This window comes from Capra hircus, chromosome 12 (assembly GCF_001704415.2).
Source record: "Capra hircus breed San Clemente chromosome 12, ASM170441v1, whole genome shotgun sequence".
NCBI lineage: Eukaryota > Metazoa > Chordata > Mammalia > Artiodactyla > Bovidae > Capra > Capra hircus.
In genome coordinates this window covers 33,352,136-33,373,642 of record NC_030819.1, presented here as the reverse complement: position 1 = coordinate 33,373,642, position 21,507 = coordinate 33,352,136, and the positions used below count along the sequence as shown (strand labels likewise).

General features: G+C 42.3%; 1 protein-coding gene across 9 annotated transcripts in view; it reads left to right on the top strand.

Moving 5' to 3' along the window:
* The window catches only part of SCEL (sciellin), a 124,403-nt gene continuing 104,396 nt past the window's right edge, over positions 1,501-21,507 (top strand). For all 9 annotated transcript variants that reach the window (XM_018056487.1, XM_018056489.1, XM_018056485.1 and 6 more), the window contains exons 1-3: positions 1,501-1,641; positions 18,713-18,774; positions 19,436-19,553. In XM_018056487.1, the coding sequence (XP_017911976.1) occupies positions 18,732-18,774; positions 19,436-19,553 (161 nt within the window). In that variant the 5' untranslated portion in view covers positions 1,501-1,641; positions 18,713-18,731. The remainder of the gene's footprint in view (positions 1,642-18,712; positions 18,775-19,435; positions 19,554-21,507) is intronic.

Here is a 21,507-nt window from a genome sequence, read left to right as displayed (position 1 = left end):
ATATATATCTCAAGTCAAAGTGTTAATTGCTCAGTCGTGTCCAACTCTTTACGACTCCATGGACTGTAGCCCACCAGGTTCCTCTGTCCATGGGGATTCTCCAGGCAAGAATACTGAAGTGGATAGCCATTTCCTTCTCCAGGGGATCTTCCCAACCCAGGGATCAAACCTGGTTTGCAGGCAGATTCTTTATCGTCTAAACCACCAGGGAATATAGACATACATATATACATTGCAAAAGGAAATGGCAACCCTCTCCAGTATTCTTGTCTGGAGAATCCCACATACAGAGGAGCCTAGGGGGCTACAGTCCATGGGTCCCAAGAGTCGGACACAACTTACCGACTAAACCACCACCACCACCACCACCACTTATATACATATATATGTATATATAAATAAAACCTTTGGAGAACATTTTCCATTTGACTTTATTTTTTAAAAAAAATTTTGGCCGAGCCACACAGCATGTAAGATTTCAGCTCCATGGCTAGGGATCGAATCCCTGTCCCCTGCATCGGAAGCATGGAGTTTCAACCGTTGGATGGCCAGGGAAGTCCTTGTTTTCCATTTTAAATGTTCAAATCCTCAACACAGAATAAGGGCACATTAAGATAGGATAGTCCCAGTCCATAACGACTGCATCCTGCAATTGCCAAAGCCTTTTAATGGGAATGTTTCTGTATCTTTTTATAGGTCACTTCTATGACTATAGCTCTGCTGGACTGTGGTTTTTCAGGAACTGTCTTGAAATGGGGAGGATTTGGTTAATTATTGGTGTGGCAGATGAATAAAGATGACCCAGGACATTCTAATGACTCGTTCCTCTCAGCAGTGTTCCGGATTCACTAAGCTTCTTTGAAGACTCCTGGCTGTCACGGAAGGTACATTTCAGAACCTGTAATGAGGGCCCCCACCTCGTGTGGCTCCACTTCAGTGTTCTTTGCTCTCCAAGCACGTTTCGACACTGGAGTCTACTGCTGCTCTCAGATGAGAAAGAAGTTTCCAGGATGCTTTTCACATTTTTATAGGTGGTGAAATCACAAAACGATCAGAATTCTTACGTTTACTTCAGGATGTAACAGATTGCTTTCCTATTTCCTGATCTCTTTTCTCTCCTAAGGATCTTGATTCCAAATAGCAGTGCATTTCCTGTGTGTGTATCTGGGCCCCAGTCTTCCAGGCACCATGGGCAGAGAAGAGATCCCTCCCAGCTTAAGTTTTCTGTTTTGTTTTTTAAAAGAGAATCCAAAAATAGGCTGGATACTATGGCATCTGGTCAAGGTAGAGTTGTATGTACTGTTGATGCCAATTAAAAGGGTGATAACAGAAGTACATATTTTTGGTCTACCAAGGCCATAAATTGCAGAAAGAATTCACCAAAGACAGCAGGTCGGTGAGTGAGCTGGTTTAATTGAATTGGTATTTGTACAAGGTGACACCCTCTCTCATACCACCCACCCCCTCCCTGGGTGACTCAGCCACTGAAGGAGAAGCCTCTGAACTGTTCATTAACGCAGGCAGGTGGAGGTGGAAACTGCTTTCAGTAAACCCCACGTACTCATTCGTCTCAGCTGGATCACCCGAGGGAATCACTGCAGATTGTTTAGACAGAAAGTCCTGGTTTTCTGCCCAAGACAGGTAAGTTGAATTATATTTGCAAAGGTAAAGACATTTGCTTTATTGCGTCACTTTCTCTGCTTCCTTTACAAGTGGTTAAAATTAGAACTTACTCTCTTAACTTTGTCCTCTTTCCAGTGAAATTTTGACAGCTTCCAACTGGCTGCTCTGCTTGTCCACAGCTCTGCTGCTCTTTGTTGTGATTTTAGATGGCGTTGCTTTTAAATCCTCCACAATTTTACACATTTCTGGCAGTAGAGAAATGAAATCCTATTTGAGTTTCCATGTGGGAGCTGTCAGCTGGCAAATCTGGTCACACATAAGGATAGTAAATTCTATAAGTCGACGGGCCAGCATTTACTGGTTTACTTTCTCAAGATATTATAAAAACCTTTTTTAAAAGGAGCTCCCTGTCTTCACAGATGATGCTTTTACTGAAATGGTGAGCTCTACCGTTTTAGAGATAAGAAGTCTTATTTGTTTTTCTTGGCTGCTGAAAACACTGCAAGTCAGTCACTGAGCTGTGTGAGAGGGCTAGCCCTCCGCCGTGTCCTCTCCAAATAAGAAAATCATGTTTATTGAGTGAATGTACCAAGGAATAAAGCAGGGCAGGATTAACTGGCTGCGGGGTCGTATGCAGTTTCCTGCAGAAATTCGTTCGTGTGCATTTTGCCAACTTGACTGTGTTATATCCTGAATTCCAATTTACAAATTGATTAATGTACGTGGGGGCGATTTTCAATGTCTATTGAAATCCTAGTCCTGAAAAACCAGTTTTAGAAGTCCTTTGATAGGAATAGAAAAGTTATTTCAACCAGGCTTTCCTTTATAATTAATAGCTAAGCTGATTTGTCTGACCTGTGCTTTTTCTCCACCATTTCCATTCAAAACTCAGAGCTGTGGGAGTCAAACCCAGGCGCTAATCACACTTAGAACGAGAGCTCTCTTTCCTTCAGAAGGATGCTTCCCACAGCATATCTGTCTCGGCCTTGAATTCTAGAGCTTCCATCACTTTCCATTGCTGAGCAGGTCACCTGCCATCTCAGAGGCATTTAGAGCTCAGTGCTCAAAGGTTACTGAGGAATTTTATAATTGGTTTTCAAACATTTATAGCAATCAGAAAGCTAAAGGGTGGCATTTGTGGATTATAATTTTGTCATGAAATGTGATCAGATTTAAAACGGGCTTTCTCTTCCACCGTTTATAATGCACAAAAGGTCCTTCTGGTGTTTGCTGTCTTCTAGAACTTAAGTACTAGGAAAATCAATTTGAGAAAACTGTGAGATTACATCAATAAAAATTTTAGTAAAATATTTGGTCGATTCTGAATGTCAGGGTAGACAGAGAATTCAGATAAAAGGCCAGGATTTTTATTAAAATTTTAGCTTCATGTAAAATCTTGGAGCCAACTAACATAAGTTTGCAACTGGAGCAGTCAGCCCCGTCTAAGAAGATGACGTAGTATGCACATGTAGGTTGTATGTAGGTTGCAGGTTGTGATATTCACACTCAGAGCCAGCCTCACCTCGGCTGCCAGTCTGTAGGTGCTGTTCACCTGGCTGACTCCTCTAACTGCTGGAATTTTGACTGAAATAGCTGAGAGATTCATTTTCCTGGGGACTTTGTCAACAAAGAGGAGATGTTTTGAATGACAAAGCCCAGACTGTGGAATGAACTGTATATAGTTAACTAAGCAGTCAACTTAAGCGATTTTCACTGATAGCGACCCTATGATTTGGGCATCGACTCCAAGCACTCTTCAAGAGGGATGTGATAGACTCATTGACCAGCCAGTGGTCCATGGGAAAACTTTGCTGGTCCCACAGTTTGTCTTCTGGCATTATCCTGCTTCTAGGCTATTGGTTGATCATGTTTCTCTTGCTGAGAACTTTGAAATAAGGGTTTTGTGTATTAATTACTGGAAACTTGTCTGTAGTTGCTTGAAGTTTACTTTTTTTTTTAATTTTAATTTTTATTTTTTTTTTAAATTTTAAAATCTTTAATTCTTACATGCGTTCCCAAACATGAACCCTCCTCCCACCTCCCTCCCCACAACATCTCTCTGGGTCATCCCCATGCACCAGCCCCAAGCAAGCTGCACCCTACGTCAGACATGGAATCAAAAGTCTTTATCAAATATATATTTTTTTAATTTTTTTTTATTTTTTAAATTTTAAAATCTTTAATTCTTACATGTGTTCCCAAACATGAACCCCCCTCCCACCTCCCTCCCCACAACATCTCTCTGGGTCATCCCCATGCACCAGCCCCAAGCATGCTGCACCCTACGTCAGACATGGACTGGTGATTCAACTCCTACATGATAGTATACATGTTAGAATTCCCATTCTCCCAAATCATCCCACCCTCTCCCCCTCCCTCTGAGTCCAAAAGTCCGTTATACACATCTGTGTCTTTTTTTCCTGTCTTGCATACAGGGTCGTCATTGCCATCTTCCTAAATTCCATATATATGTGTTAGTATACTGTATTGGTGTTTTTCTTTCTGGCTTACTTCACTCTGTATAATTGGCTCCAGTTTCATCCATCTCATCAGAACTGATTCAAATATATTTCTTAAGGGTTTCTAGTCCATTGTAAAGAAATCCATGTGATTTTAGAATTTGGTGAAGGCCCTTCCTTAAATGGATGTTCTGTCAAAGAACAGCTATATTTATTAGATTTGTGTTTATGTTAGTTGCTAAATTTTTAAAGATATGAATCATCCTTTTACTGTGATTATTAAATGGAAAAGTGCTTTTTATAGCTATCCATTAAACAACAACTGGCTTACTTCTAGTTCTGAACTCATTGTAATTGTATACTTGAGAGCTCTAAGCGTCTAAATAATTTACTCTCTGTTTCTAGACCCAAGTTTTCCTGGCCTAAAATATGATTAAGTCTCCTTTTAACGGAACCTTCTGGGAGAAAGTAATAAATCATATAGACCATACTTTTTTAACTAGAATATACCCATCTCAGGAAACTGTGACAGTATTCCAGAAAAGTCTCAGAAGCCACAGGAAATGCATAGTACATCCACGTCAAGAACTAATTTTAAATATTTTGGAGAAAATGGCCTCCCTGCAGCCTTACCTTCCTCCCTCATCTTTCCCAGTGTTCTCTCTCTTGTTAAGTAAACATTTGAAAGGAATCTACAGAAGGCTGGAATCCAGATAGACTTGGATTTAATTATGACCCCACTTTGACCAAGTGTCACTTGTATGATCATACTTACCTCACAGTACCAGTGAATAAAAAGAAAATTTAGGGTTCCTACTTAATTATGCATATATTTGTATAATAAGATACTATGACTTACATAGTCTTTCACAAAAACACAAAGAGATGTAAAACATGGAGAAAAAATTTCCGTACGATAAATGTGGGACCTAGATTAAGAAAATCACAGAAGTTTACTATAAGGCCTAAACTTTGTTGAGAAAAAACATCTTTGAGTAGATTCCTGGATGAACAGATTGAATGTCATCAATGTCAGCTCTTCTTAAACCATTTTATAGGATTCATGCAGTTCCAATCAAAAGTGTTAATAGAATATTTGTTTTGAAATCAAAGAAAATAATTTTAATGTTTATCTTAAGAAATTAATAATTAGAATAGCTGATAGAATTTCTACAAGGGAAATTAGTGAGGCATGCTTATATTAAATATTTAAATGTATTATAAAAGGACAATAACTAAAATAGTTGGTTTCTGTTGCAAGAAACTAATGGTAGATCTATGGAACAGAAGAGACAGCCATGAAGCACATTCTTGAATATATAAGAAATTTTTTATGTGACAAAGGAAAAATCATGTATCAGTGGGAAAGAGATTATCAAAGTAAATTCATATAGATTGGAGTTTCTATGTAACAATAAAATACATTCTTTAATTAGAAGAAAATGTGTAAATACTTATTCATCTCATTTTTGCAACAAATGTTCCTCTAGAATTGATTATGTGCCAGATACAATAATAATATTTGGAAATACAACTGTAGAGAAAATGGTCTTGGTTACAACCCTCAGATTTACAATGTGTGTGTGTGTTGGAGACAAACTATTTGGCCACACAAACAGGCAGTCTGTATGGTAATGCTGTTATGGAGAGGTACTCCTTGCCTTGCGAACACTTAGTAAGCCTCTTAACTCAGCCTGGAGAAGTGGAGGTACAGACAGGTTGTGATGGCATCACTGAATGCCTCTAGGAGGATATGTAATGTGCAACCTGAAAAGTCTTTCCTGAAAGGAGAATAAGGGTGAAGAGAGGCTCAGAAGAATGCTTTAGGCAAAAACTGTAGAGTGAGCAACAGCATAAAGGTGATGAAAAGGATGGAGCCCTCAGGAATTGGAATGACATAGTCTAGCAGTAGCTCAGATGGTAAAGCATCTGCCTGCAATGCAGGAGACCCAGGTTCAACCACTGGGTTGGGAAGATCCCCTGGAGAAGGAAATGGCAACCCACTCCAGTATCCTTGCCTGGAAAACTCCATGGACAAAAGAGTCTGGCAGGCTGCAGTCCATGGGGACACAAAAAGTCAGATACAACTGCGTGGCTAAACTCCCTAGTCTAGCTGAAAGTAGAGCTTGAGTGAAGCATGGGGAGTGGGAAGAAAGAAGACCTACAGCAGGTACAGACTTGCCAACAATTTGGATTTTATCCTGACAGAAATGGGGGCCATTGAAGAATTTTAAGCAGAGTGGTGACTTGTGAGAATGGATTAAGAGTGAAAGTCTAGAGATTGGGAATATAGGTAGGAAGCTGTTAACACAGGAAGCAGATCATGCCAGCTTGAATATAGAAAGAAAGACAATCAAGACAGATCTAGGAGAAGAGTTACAGTATTTGGTGATCGCTTGGATTTTGAGGTCAGAAAAAAAGTTTTATTGATGGTCTACAGGGGTTTTAAGGAGTGAAAGAATTCATAAGGGGAAAGAGAGAGAATTACAAAGTTAGAAACTGCTAGTGAAAAATCAGAATTAGAAGCCAAATGAATACTGGGAAAGTAAAAATAAATATTTCTGACATAAAAAGATGTCAGACATATAAACATTTTCCTGTAAAGAAAATAAGAAAGCAATAAGAAATCTGTAATATTAATCAATGGATAATTCACAAAATAAGAAAATAACCAGTAAAATTATAAAAATATGCATTTGAGCCAAAATGATTCCACTTTCACCTATTAAATCATTAAAGAGACTAATAAATGACGATTCTAAATCCAATAAATAAGCCAATGTGTGGACATTCATGTGCTGAGGGTGGATTGTAAACTGGTATAAAGTTTATGGGAACATATTTCACAATAGAGACTAAGTACATTTTAGAAGTTACACCCCTTGGCAAATAATTTTACTTCTAAAGATCTATAAGACATAGATAAGAATAATAAGGGATGTGGTCAAAAGATTTGTATGGTTTTGTTGGAAAAAAACAGAGGAGTTATGTTATACTGATAGACCCATAAGATGAAATATTTTGTAGTTGCAGAAGAATAATTCAAATATTTTTAAATGGTATTGAAAATGTGCATCAATAGGCTATAATATGCAAAATTATAATAATGATAATAAAACAACCCTGGAGGAAAAGAACAAAGGTTGATGAAAGGTATCTGACTTTTTCCTTCTTTGTGCTTTCTTATATTTTCCACATTTTCTGTTGAACATATATTACTAATACAATGAGAGATTTTACTGTGTAAACTTGAGATGAAGACTGACCACATGACAGAGCTGTAGTGAATATGAAATAAGATTAAGATAAAGAACTTAGGGTAACAGTATTTTGGTTCATAGTGCATGGTCTAAATTTGAGTTTTTTGGCTTCCCTGGTGATTCAGAGGTTAAAGCATCTGCCTGCAACGCGGGAGACCTGGGTTCGATCCCTGGGTAGGAAAGATCTCCTGAAGAAGGAAATGGCAACCCACTCCAGTATTCTTGCCTGGAGAACCCCATGGACGGAGGAGCCCGGTGGGCTACAGTCCACGGTGTCACAAAGAGTTGGACACAACTGAGGAACTTCACTTTCACTCATTTAGCAAATGTTTTCAGTTAGAACTGAAAATAGTGCTTGAGGGGCTCAGGCAATAGATAATTTTTATTAGATACCATTTTTGTTATTAATAATAAACATTAGGCCAGAGTCATGATATTAATTTAATCACTGTCACAGAGACTAGTACTCTGCATGCTGCAACTTGACGCTATCAATCATTCTGCAGTAAAGATTGGTGGTGGAAACAAGGGCAGCTGGGGGCTCACGCTAAAAGCAAGAACAAGCAGTAAAAACATTTTATGTTCGATGGTTTGTTGTTTAGTCGCTCAGTTGTGTCCAGACTCTGTGAACTTATGGACTGTAGCCCTCCAGGTTCCTCTGTCCGTGGGATTTCCCAGGCACGAATACCGGAGTGGGCTGCCACTTCCTTCTCCAGGGGATCTACCTGACCCAGGGATTGAACCTGTGTCCCTTGCATATCCTGCATTGGCAGGCAGATTCTTTACCAGTGAGTCACCCGGAAAGACCTTGGTCGATGGTTTTCAGACTCCAGATTCGCTGGCTCCAAGATTTCCTCTGTGCTACATTCTGAACTATTTCACCCTCAGTAAGCAAGTTTTCTAATGGTAAGTGTAGACTGGGAAGCTGTGTAACTAAAGAAATAGCAAATTTCTAACCATCACAGCAGGCTAAGCAAGTCTTCCCAGCCTCGTAATTATTGGATTTCCTTCTACAGTGCCTGTGAAGGCTAAACATAGTCCACTAATTTAAATGCAATTATTAACGTTTACACTTCGTGAAGCGCTGTTTGTTTTATTCGTACGTAATATTTCATGTTCTTTTAGGTGATAATTAGTTGCTTGGTGGTTTGTTGTATTTATCTCACAGAAGATAATGCTGTTGTTTATTGGTTTGTAATTATAGAGTCTCTCTTATTCTTCTGTTGAAAATAGTTTAATAGCGTTTGTGCTTTTTTCAGTTTCTAGGCGTTTTTCCCTATTATCAGTGATTTCTGGGAAGCAAGTACTAGTAGGTATTATTGAACCATGAAGGCTTTTTCATACACAAAAATGAATACCACCAAGCTACATATGTCATTCTAAGCAGTTTTGCTGTGTTTATTTCCATAGTCTGTGTTTGCTTTTGGTTTTCCCCCTATCACTTAAGTGATTTCTCCTAGGCAACTATTCACAGTTGGTCTTTTCCTTGTATGCCTGTGGTGGATTCATGTTGATGTGTGGCAAAACCAATACAATATTGTAAAGTAATTAACCTCCAATTAAAATAAATAAATTTATTTTTTAAAAAAGATATCAATTTACCTAAGCATATTAGAAGCTCAGTAAATTAACTCTGGAGAGTTAATTAACTCTGGAGCATCCAACTATCTCTCTGCTGTTCCCATGATACTTTATTAAGAAGATCAGAGAAAGTCTGCCCCAAATCTCTCTCTTGGTGGAGGTCCATTTCTATTGCAAAGGAAATGTCATTCTCCTCACCCTTTCTTTTAACCTGGTAACTTTCTACCTGTTGGCACCTTTTTATTTCCCGAGCTTCTGGAACAGGAACTCTGATGTCAGGTCCATTTGGGTTGGAATCCCAATTGTGCACTGGCCGTGTTACTTGAGGCAAACTACTCATCCTAAAAACCTTTTTCCAAAAAGGGCGAATTTTTTTCCTACTTTCCTTGTTTTCTTTTTTTTATTAAAGGACATTCACTTCGCTTCACTTTGGTCACTCAGTCATGTCCGACTCTTTGTGACCCCATGAATCACAGCACGCCAGGCCTCCCTGTCCATCACCAACTCCCAGAGTTCACTCAAACTCACGTCCATCGAGTCAGTGATGCCATCCAGCCATCTCATCCTCTGTCGTCTCCTTCTCCTCCTGCCCCCAATCCCTCCCAGCATCAGAATCTTTCCCAATGAGTCAACTCTTCGTATGAGGTGGCCAAAGTACTGGAGTTTCAGCTTTAGCATCATTCCTTCCAAAGAAATCCCAGGGCTGATCTCCTTTAGGATGGACTGGTTGGATCGCCTTGCAATCCAAGGGACTCTCAAGAGTCTTCTCCAATACCACAGTTCAGAAGCATCAATTCTTCGGCGCTCAGCCTTCTTCACAGTCCAACTTTCGCATCCATACATGACCACTGGAAAAACCATAGCCTTGACTATACGGACCTTAGTCGGCAAAGTAATGTCTCCAGTTTTGAATATGCTATCTAGGTTGGTCATAACTTTTCTTCCAAGGAGTAATCGTCTTTTAATCTCATGGCTGCAGTCACCATCTGCAGTGATTTGGGAGACTCCAAAAATAACGTCTGACACTGTCTCCACTGTTTCCTCAGCCATAAAACAGGAAGGACTAGTATTACCCCCTCTCCACATTTCCAACTCCTGCACTGCATTCTGCAAAAAGACTCTGACTTCATTGAAATCATTCATTATAAAGCTTACTTAGGTGGAGAAGGAGGATAATCACAGTATCAGCCTTAAGGCATTATGTGGGTATGTATTATGCATAATACATACATGCGTGCGTGCTAAGCCGCTTCAGTCATGTCTGACTCTTTGTGACTCTATGGACTGTAACCCAACAGGCTCCTCTGTCCATGGATTCTCCATGCAAGAATACCAGAGTGGGTTGCCGCGCCCACTTCCAGAGGATCTTCCCCAACCCAGAGATTGAACCCATGTCTCCTGCAGCTCCTGCAGTGCAGGCGGACTCTTGACTGCTGAGACACCAGGGAAGCCCTATGCATAATCCATATACAGTCTAAGCTGAATAGGGCTAACACTATCACATGACCGAGTATCAGTGGTGAACTCTTTCTGTTGGCGTTTTTCTCTTTTTTTCTTTCATCTTCTAGTTTGTTATCCTATTTTCTGCTCTGCATTTGTTTTTTCTTTTCTGTCTTGCTCTTCGTGGTCTCTTTCATCTCTGCACCACCTCATTCCAGTTGCTTTGCTCACACAATCTTTCTTAGGGAGAGTTAGCAGGGAGTGGTAACCCGTAGCACTTACTAGGTATATCGAGAGGCATTTTGTCCTTGGGAGGGAAGAGAGAAACCCACAAAGTCTTTTTGTCAGGAGGACCCAAAAGATGGAGAGGAGTGCAGCTTAGCTGGGAGGTGACCCAGGGCAGTCTTAGAGTTGGGCTAGGAGGAGCTGGGGCTGACCGGCTCCGGGGGCAGGCAGATCACGTGATGACCTAAATCTCTCAAGGAAGTGCTATTATTCAAGATAGAAATTGAGAAGGCCCAGAGGGAGATGAAGAGGATCTGAAAAGGGACAACAACTTGAAGAAATAGGGGATGTTTGATAGTTTCAAATGCATCCAAAGAAAACCATGCAAAACTTGAATGGCTTTGTAATTCAGAATTTAAGAAGACCAATTTTTTTCTAAAATCTAAATACATATGTCTTTGGGCAAAACTGTAGAATTGGATACAAACTAGCACCTTCTGGTGTTTGGCCACTAAGAGGAAATGAAAGAGAGGCCAAAAGTTGAAAAGATTTTTTTTTTCCTTTTACCATATTGACTTTTTTGGCCATGCCATGTGGCTTCCCCAACCAGGGGTCAAACCCAGGTCCCTGCAGTGGAAGTGTGAAGTCCTAACCACTGGACAGCCAGGGAATTCCCTCCCTATTGACTTTTAACAACATGATTTCACATCAAAGTTTTCAACTTAAGCATTTGGTAGTTTAAAAGGGAAAAGTTTCTGTAGTTCCCAGCATAATAGAGACACATCTTTTTACACATCTTTTCCCATAATATTACACATTTAAAATATAGTTGTTGGCATATGTGCCAGTAACAGCATTTTGAGAGGCCAAGATGACAGTTGCATCTTTCTCATGAGAAGTTTAAAACTTGATTGGAAGGAGGCCAAGGAAAGCACTTAGAAATAAATCTAATTGGCTGAACTAAGACTATTGAAGTGTGATTATCTGGGTGTTAAGTAAATATGAAACAGCATAATCTCAGCTGCTGAAATAAGTAATTTCTTTAAAAAATAATATAAAAATGAGATTTTGCTGCATGTATTTCTTGACATTACCAATTTGAAAGGTTTTTAATCTCCAATCCATTCTACAAACAGTTATTTGTTTAACAAGAGCATTATTCACAGGGACCTATATTGTTGATCCATTTTTAATAGCAATATAGAAAATTTCTTTACATGTAAAAAATGTATATTCTGGTCAAGATGGAGAGTGTTCCACTGCAGTAAAATTTCTGTGGAATTAGAGGTTGATGAAAGAGGAGCTTGCACCTTAAAGGTTTTAGATTGGAGCTTCTAGAAATGGTTCTGGGGCCACCAAATGGGCTGACATAAGGAGATAATTAGGGTGCTGTGGCCAATGGGTCTTAAGGAAAAATAAAAGAGCAGATAACCCTGAGGAAGTTTGTGCAGTTGTGAGTGAAACATGTAGATTTGATGGAAAAAAAAAATTTCCCACTGTTATTAGTCATTTTTCACTTAAAAAAAGCTCCTGCATACTTATTAAACTATTATCATTTAAAAATAGAATACATTATAGTTTCCTGTCTCATTTCACATCAGCGTTTTCAACTTAAGCATTTGGTGGTTTAAAAGGAGTCGATGGACAGCAAGCAGCTAGGAAAGAGTATAAAACATTATCAAGCCAGTGAGTAGGGAGAGAGATTCAGAGAAGGAATCAGGTAAGGAATAGTGCCATGCCACTCACGGCGTCGGTGTGGCCACGGGAGGGGAGAGGCTCGGGGTTGAGCGGCCCTGTGGTGATGGAGCAGCTGTTTACTACTGCTGCTCCTCCCAGCTCCTCTCCCATTATCTCCCATCTTTTGGAACTTGCGGGCACTTCCTGCATATCTGGGATTGGCTACATCACATGATACTTTGTGCAACACGCAGTATCCTGCACTGAGAAGACCCTGGCACCTAATTGCAGTTCCTGGCTGTCCCTTCCTCTGTGACCTTGGCCAGGTTATTTAGCCTCTCTTGAGTTCCTATAATTAGAGGTAATGATACTCACCTGGAGGATTGAATAAGATGATGTGCACTAAGCATGTGGCACAATCTGAAGCAACAGTAGGAACTAAACACATGATCTTTCTTGCTAGGGGCATCAAACACACGGACATGTTGCAAGAAAAAGTGTTTTACTAATAAAAGAGTCACTAGTATCTCATATTTTGAAGACCACCATGGGCTTTCAGACCTTCTGTTTCAGACCTACACAGTGACCTTGTAACAGGCAAGAAGAGCACTAAGCTTGAGTAACAAAAACATGAAAGAGTAAACTCAGGAAGAAACTAGGAGGTTTACTTCTCTCTCGCCCAAAGTTAAGAATTAGATGATCCAGGGCTGTCTGGCAACTCTGCAAGGAACCCTGCTCCTCCTAACTTCCTGCTCTGCCGTCGTTAGTGTGACTTCAGTCCTGAGGTTAGTTCATAGTCCAAAGATGGCCACTTTTGCCTTCAGTCTGGCAGTTTCAGAGATGGAAAATGTGAAGTACAAGAGGCCTAATTCTTCCCAGGAACTTTCATGAAAGAGGGAACAAGCTGAAACTGGGGTGTCCCAGAGAAAGCGAGTGAGGTCATTGGAAGCTATTCCTAGAAAGTATCCCAGAGACTCCGGGTGGAGCCAGAGAGGTGTTTATGGGATACCAGAGGCTAATCATCGGAGAAGGCAATGGCACCCCACTCCAGTACTCTTGCCTGGAAAATCCCATGGACGGAGAAGCCTGGTAGGCTACAGTCCATGGGGTCGCAAAGAGTCAGACATGACTGAGCGACTTCACTTTCACTTTTCACCTTCATGCACTGGAGAAGGAAATGGCAACCCACTCCAGTGTTCTTGCTTGGAGAATCCCAGGGACAAGGGAGCCTGGTGGGCTGCCGTCTATGGGGTCGCACAGAGTCGGACACGACTGAAGTGACTTAGCAGCAGCGGCAGAGGCTAATCATTGGCAGGGAGACAGCAGTAAGGGCCCTGATCTTGTCTGGATGTCGGAGCTTATGACTCCTTCTGGAGAATGCCTGGCTACCAAAGTGTGAAAATATCAGATGTTTTAGCAGGATCTGATTAGAGCCAGCCTTGAATAGAAGGTGTGTATGTGTGTGTGAAGGAAATGGCACCCCACTCCAGTGTTCTTGCCTGGAGAATCCCAGGGACGGGGGAGCCTGGTGGGCTGCCGTCTATGGGGTTGCACAGAGTCGGACATGACTGAAGTGACTTAGCAGCAGCAGCAACAGCATGTGTGTGTTAATCTCTCAGTCATGTCCGACTCTTTGTGACCACATGGACTGTAGCTCTCCAGATTCCTCCATCCATGGGGTTCTCCAGGCAAGAATGCTGGAGTGGGTTGCCATTCCCTTCTTCAGGGGATCTTCCTGACCTGGCTTCGAACCCAGGTCTCCTGCGTTACAGGCAGATTCTTTACCATCTGAGCCACCAGGGAACCCCAAATATACGGAGTTGCTACATATCACCACACTCCTCTGTCTGTGGGATTTCCCAGGCAAGAATACTGGAGTGGCTTGCAATTTCCTTCTCCAGGGGATCTTCCCAACCCAGTGATCAAACATAGGTCTTGTATATCTCTTGTACTACAGGCAGATTCTTTATCTGCTGAGCCACTGGGGAAGAGTAAATATAAGGTAAAGAGGAGGTGCTGTTCTCTCTACAACTGCAGGGAGTCCCTGGCAGAGAGGAAAAGATGATGAACCTTGAGCTGGAAAACCTCAGGCAGAGTCCCAGCTCTGCCTCTCAGCCACTGCTCCAGCCATGTCTCTGCTAAGTTGGGATTATATTACTCTTAGAACATGGCTATGGAAATGAAATGAGATAAATTATATATTACTATAACATCATCTACAGAATTGTTATTGTCTGAACTCTCCTCTTTCTTACCCAGCGGAGCCTAAAGGGGCAGCAGAAGCCTGGCTTGGGGGGAAATTGAGGTGGAATATGGGGAGGATACCAAGGAAAATCTAAATAAACAACATCCAGATAGAACCCTACATAGGTCACCTTTAAGTCTGGCTTCTTTCGCTTAGCTTGTTTCAAGTTTCATCCGCATTGTAATGCGTATCAACATTTCATTTCTTTTAGTTGCCAACTAATATTCCACTGTATGGGTGTACCACATGCTGTGTACCCATTCATCCATAGATGGGCATCTGGGTTATTTTCGCTTTTTGGCTATTTGGAATAATGCTGCCATGACCGTTTGTGTGCACATTTTGCATGGACACAGGTTTGTAAGCTAGGAAGTGTCAGGGAATACACAGATTAGGCTGCTCTGTGCGTTTGTTTGCTGCAGTGATTCCTTGAGAAGCTGTCCTGGTTCTCCTGCTGCCAGGCACTGGGGGCAGAGATCACGGGACTCCAGAGATGTCAAGAGTCAGACAGGCCCTGCTGTGTACCTACCCTCCCTCAATGTAATGCCAGGTACCTGTCCTGTCTTGCAGTGACTCATCACAAGCATTATTGCTGGTTGCCGAGGGATGAGTTGGCTTCACTTTAGAACCAGATTCTGCTTGTTTCCACTTTGGCAGGTTACATCCTCTCCCTGAGCTTCAGGTGTCGTATCTGGGAGACGGAGGTAATAGCTGCTGTGCAGAGTTTATGTGAGGAAGAGTTTATGATGCCTGTGAGGTACCCTGTCGAGAACAGATACTATGGCTATGGACAACTGCCCTGTGCAGTGGGGCCATTAAAAAAATGAAGTTCAGAGATACGGTGGCAGGAAGCTGTTTGAATGACTTGGCTATTTTAGAAATGTTTAAACTACTTCCCCCATAAGGACTCTCTTAGTTTGCTGGGGCTGCCAAAAGAAAGTAGCACAGGCTGGTAAGAGAAACTTGTTATCTGGGGGATTTCCTTGGAAGTCCTAAGGTTAAGGCTCTGAGCTGCCAATGCAGGGGGTGGGGCTCCGTCCCTGGTTGGAGAACTGGGATCCCACATGCCATGTGGGGGGGCCAAAAGATTTTTTAAAATATTTTTAAGAAAGAAAGAAATTTGTTGTCTCATAGTTCTGGAGGTTGGAAGTCTGAGATCAAGGTGTCCTCAGTTTTGAGGCCTCCCTTCTCAGTTTCAGAATGGCCACCTTCTTTCTGTCTGCATCCTCTCACACCAGAGAAAAGGTGTCTTTGTGCGTCCAAATTCCTCTTCTTATAAGGTCAGAGGAGAGATTGGATTAGGCCTCACCCTAATGGCCTCATTTTAATGTAATCACTTCTTTAAAAGCCCTGCCTCCAAATACAGACACATCCTGAGACACTGGGGTGTTAGAAATTTTGAAAAGGACCTAACTCAGTACATAGTAAGCACTGAAGGGGCATCTACTCTGTCCCACAGGCTGGAAATGAGAAGACAGCCTTGGGTCTGACTTACAGGATGCTCGGTCTTTTGTGAGAGACAAATAAGCAGTTAATTGACAAATGCCTCTTCTCTGTGGCCCCTGCCCTATGTTTCATGGTTGAGTTTGCAATCTCTCCAAATACATTACCAGCTGTACATTCAGCATTCTGCCCACGTCAGAATCCCAGTTCAGTTGGCTATGAACCCTTCAGGTCTTTACCGGCTCAGGAAAAGGTTTATCAGAGCCCATTTAGAAACAGAAATTTGGTTAGCCAAGAGCCCAGAGAAGTGAGGCCAGACTGAGGTGAAGTGAACAAGTGCTTGAGACTGAAGTTTGCCAGGCCCTTTTTCCTCCCCTTTCTTCCAAATTTGAGGGGCCTCCAAATACATGAACGACTTCACTTTTGAGGACTTCCCTGGTAGCCCAAACGGTAAAGCGTCTGCCCGCAATGCGGAAGACCAGGGTTCAATCCCTGGGTCGGGAAGATCCTCTGGAGAAGGAAACGGCAACCCACTCCAGTACTCTTGCCTGGAAAATCCCATGGACGGAGGAGTGTGGTAGGCTACAGCCCATGGGGTCGCAGAGTCGGACATGACTGAGCGACGTCACTCACTCACTCACTCACTCAAATACATGAGACAGGGTCTGCCCTACACCCCTTGAGTGTCCAGCACCCAGTGGCCCAGGCTGTGCATCTCCTCCCCACTCCCAACCACACCTCCTCTGTGTCTTTGCTTTACACTTTCTGAGGTGATAGAAGCCTGTGTCATCATCCTGATGGACAAATCTGACCCTCAAAACCACCACAGTTCATCTCATTTTACAGGGAAGGGAGCTGAACTATAAATATCATCCCCAAAGGGACCCAGTAAATAGCAAACCTTAGATGCAGGTCTTTCCAGTTCCCTGGTGGTGAGGTGGTAAAGAATCCATCTGCCAAACAGGAGACATAAGTTGACCCCTGGGTTGGGAAGAACCCCAGGAAAAAGAAATAGCAATCCACTCCAGTATTCTTGCTTGGAGAATCCCATGGACGGAGGAGCCTGGCAGGCCACAGTTCATGGGGTCACAAAAGAGTTGGACACGAGTTAATGACAACTTTTAAATTTCACTGAGACCTTGAGACTCTCTGCGGAGTGAATAGCTGTCAGTCTTATGCTGGTTGTTAGTCTGAGGTTGGGTCCCCTCGAAGCAGTGACTGAGAGGCCCTTGGGTGCCTGTGATTTATGAAGGGTATGTGTCGGAGAGAAGGAGAAAGGGAAGAGGGGGAGGGTTGGGGAGGCAGGGGGATGAGCTGGGCAATGGTGCGCCCCCTGCTGGCCTAACGTCTGCCATGGCGAGGGCTGAAGCACCAGTCGCCTGCAGACGTGGGTCTGCATTCCAGGGTAGTCAAGTTGCTGGCTGCAGGTGTCATGGATGAGGGTGTATAAGGGCAATTTCCCAGAAGAGATGAAGCTGTGAGCCCATAGTGCCAAGCACTAGGCTTGTAAAGTCACCAGCAGCTTCCACTTCTCACCCATTCTTCGGCACTGATTCTAAATGAAGACCCCAGGGAAACGATGCCTTGATCCAGAAAATATATCTTTACCTCTTCAGGTCCTATAGGCCATTATCGTAGGAGATACATTTGAACCAGAGGGTGGGAGATGGGGGCTTTATAACCCCCACATTATACCTGTAAACGGCTGTCTGACGATGCAACTCTAAGTCTCAACTCATTTATAGTTTGACAAGGTGATTTTTGTGTACCTTGTTCAGATGATCACCACACCCTTATGAGGTAGGTAGTGGGTTTCGTTAGACCATTTTACAGGGAGATTAAGTGGTTCAGAACTTTGATGTCATGAAGCTGGACCTAGGACTTGATTCTGACTCAAGATGGAGGGCCCCGCCCACATTCCATACACCATCTGGTGGGATGGACTCTGCAAAAAATATAACACCCCACCTAGGGTGACCAAGTCATCGCTATTGGCCCAGGACTTTTCCAGTTTAAAAACTGCTGCTGCTGCTGCTAAGTCGCTTCAGTTGTGTCCGACTCTGTGCGACCCAATAGACAGCCGCCCACCAGGCTCCCCCGTCCCTGGGATTCTCCAGGCAAGAACACTGAAATGGGTTGTCATTTCCTTCTCCAGTGCATGAAAGTGCAAAGTGAAAGTGAAGTCGCTCAGCCGTGTCTGACTCAGCGACTCCATGGACTGCAGCCCACCAGGCTCCTCCGTCCGTGGGATTTTCCAGGCAAGAGTACTGGAGTAGGGTGTCACTGCCTTCTCTGGTTTAAAAACTGAGAGTCCCACATTTGTGGAAATTCAGGGCTGACTTCTCTGTTAAGCAGAAAGGCCACACCTGGGACTCACAGTACCTTTAGGGCCCCAGAACAGACACTTGTCATATTATCTTTCTTGCCTCCACCTCCTGGTTCAGTGCCAAGCTCTCAATGCATATTTAGTCATTGAATAAATGAATTAACAGATGGGCTGATTCAGTCAATTGCTTGTCCTGTAACATAGGGGACACTAAATACTCCTGACTTCAGTATCTTCATCTGTAAAATAAATACATTGGAATAGATGAACTCTCATGTTCTCAGGGGACAGTTTATATCATGTATTTGTTATACCAGGTTATGGGACTGTCCATTATCATTGAAAACTGTGTATCATTAGCAATGAACGAGCCCCTTGTTGATTCTTTGTTAAGTCACTGTCGTGTTTTTCCCCATCCCCATTTTTCTTTTAGGTCCTGACTAGAAGGGAGCATGTCCAATTTCACCTTGAGAAAAACATCTCCCACAGGAAACGGTAATGTAGATGCTATTTCCCTTACTCAGAAATTTTAAAAATCTGGGGAAAACAATCCATAGTTCCTAATTTTTTCATGTAGCTATGAAATGCTTAGAAGCAGCAGTCTAATTTAATTAACATGGACAAAGTTAGGCTTAAGATAAAAGTCAGGGTGCTGTAGATTTAACTCATCCAATTGCAATTCAAAGATTTCTTTTAAAAATCAAGTATAGGTGACCTTCTGTACTTCTGACTCCCATGAGATCAAAGAATCACGTTATTTATAATCAGAAGCACCAGGACTTATTGAGTATTATAAGTACTTCCAAAACAGTCTTGTGTGTCCTTCCAAGGCATATTTCTTTCTGAGCAAAGTGGCAGTATTGATTTAGCTGAGGCCTGTGGTTCTACATTCCCAGGTGCAGGGCAGGGCTTCATAACGTGCAGAGGTAGTTTCAGTTGGCACCCGAGCAGTCTTATATGTTATGTTATCTTTGATGATAGGTGTGGGATTTGTTCTTTCTTGCCAGTGCATCCTACTTTGATATAGTACTGGAGGTTCCAGCCTAGAAGATGGAGGCTGGACCATCAGATGTGCCTCTCAAGATTTCCAAGTTAGCAAACACACACTCAACTCCATGGCACTGTATCTCTTGAGGTTTCATTTTTCTGTTGTTAGATATGAAGACTGCCACACAGGGGACCACACTGAGGCAACAGGGTTTCCAGGAGGTCAACAAAAGAAGGACTTTCTTACAGGATAACAGCTGGATAAAGAAACGTCCTGAAGAAGAAAGGTAAGAGGGCATGGGGAGGGAGGAAGGGGGAGAAGAAAGAGCTATTATCCATTTGGGAAACTAATGGCCAACTGGAAAGTGGATGCTTTTTTTCCCTAAAGCACGTTGTTGCTTGGCCTCATTTTTGGTAAGATTTAGTAAGCATACATTGGTTATATCAGATTTTTAACAGTATCTCTACCATCTTAAATATCATATACCTAAAAGAATATGAGTTGTGAGTGAGAGAAAACAGGATTTCATTGTTATGAGTAGCATAGACATTGATAACTTTAAAAAAATAGACATTCCAGTTTCCAAAAGGTAATATTTAGTCCATGATGGGGATATTCCTGGTATATATTGATCATGTCAGTTGAAACAAATGGCAGTATGACTCCAAGTTTACAAATTTAATAATAATTTATCTGAAACTTCCTTATGAGCAAGTGAAATAAATAAATTATTGGCTCATTTTACTTCCCGCTGGCTATATACCTCTAGATCCAGGTAGGTGCTAAATGCACCGTCACTTCGTGAGTCAAGACATTTACCACCAAGAAAGTATTGTCTGTTTTAAGCATTACGTCTATTAACTATATGTTTAAAGGTTTGAAGACTATGTCCCTAAACATATTGCCTCATTGCCAGCACAGGTTTATAATAGGTATTTGTCCAACCCAGATATATTAAATTGTGTGTGTGTATGTGTGTGTGTGTGTGTGTGTGTGTGTGTGTGTGTGTGTGTGTGTGTGTGTGTGTGTGTGTAGGAGGCCGTCTGTGGGGTCGCACAGAGTCGGACATGACTGAAGCGGCTTAGCAGCAGCAGCAGCAGCAACAGCATACACACACATACGTGTGTGTGTCCTTAGTCACTGAGTTGTGTCCGATTTTTCGACTCCATGGACTGTAACCTGCCAGGCTCCTCTGTCCATGGGGACTTGCCAGGCAAGAATACTGGAGAGGGTTGCTATGCCCTCCTGCAAGGGATCTTCCCTACCCAGGGATCAAACCCAGGTCTCTCGCATTGCAGGCAGATTCTTTACTGTCTGCATCACCAGGGAAGCCCAAGAATACTGGAGTGGGTAGCCTAGCTCTTCTCCAGGGGAACTTCCTGTCCCAGGATTGAACCGGGGTCTCCTGCATTGCAGACAGATTCTTTACAAGCTGAGCTACCAGGGAAGCCCATGTATATACACATGTGTGTATCTCTATATATACATACATGCATGTGCATATGTTCCTTGATTCCCTCTTACATGTCAAGCTAGATGCTAGAAACTTTACATATAAAGCATCGCTAAATCTCACAACTATCATCAGTTCAGTTCAGTTCAGAGTTCATTCAAACTCATGTCCATCGAGTCAGTGATGCCATCTAGCCATCTCATCCTCTGTCATCCCCTTCTCTTGCTCTCAGTTCCTCCCAGCATCAGGATCTTTTCCAAAGAGTCAACTCTTCGCATGACGTGGCCAAAGTACTGGAGTTTCAGCTTCAGCATCAGTCCTTCCAATGAACACCCAGGACTGATCTCCTTTAGGATGGACTGGTTGGATCTCCTTGCAGTCCAAGAGACTCTCAAGAGTCTTCTCCAACACAACAGTTCAAAAGCATCAATTCTTCGGCGCTCAGCTTTCTTCACAGTCCAACTCTCACATCCATACATGATCACTGGAAAAACCATAGCCTTGACTAGATTGATCTTTGTTCACAAAGTAATATTTCTACTTTTGAATATACTATCTAGGTGAGTCACAACTTTCCTTCCAAGGAGTAAGGGTCTTTTAATTTCATGGCTGCAATCACCATCTGCAATGATTTTGGAGCCCCCCAAAATAAAGTCTGACACTGTTTCCACTGTTTCCCCATCTATTTGCCATGAAGTGATGGGACCAGATGCCATGATCTTTGTTTTCTGAATGTTGAGCTTTAAGCCAACTTTTTCACTCTCCTCTTTCACTTTCATCAAGAGGC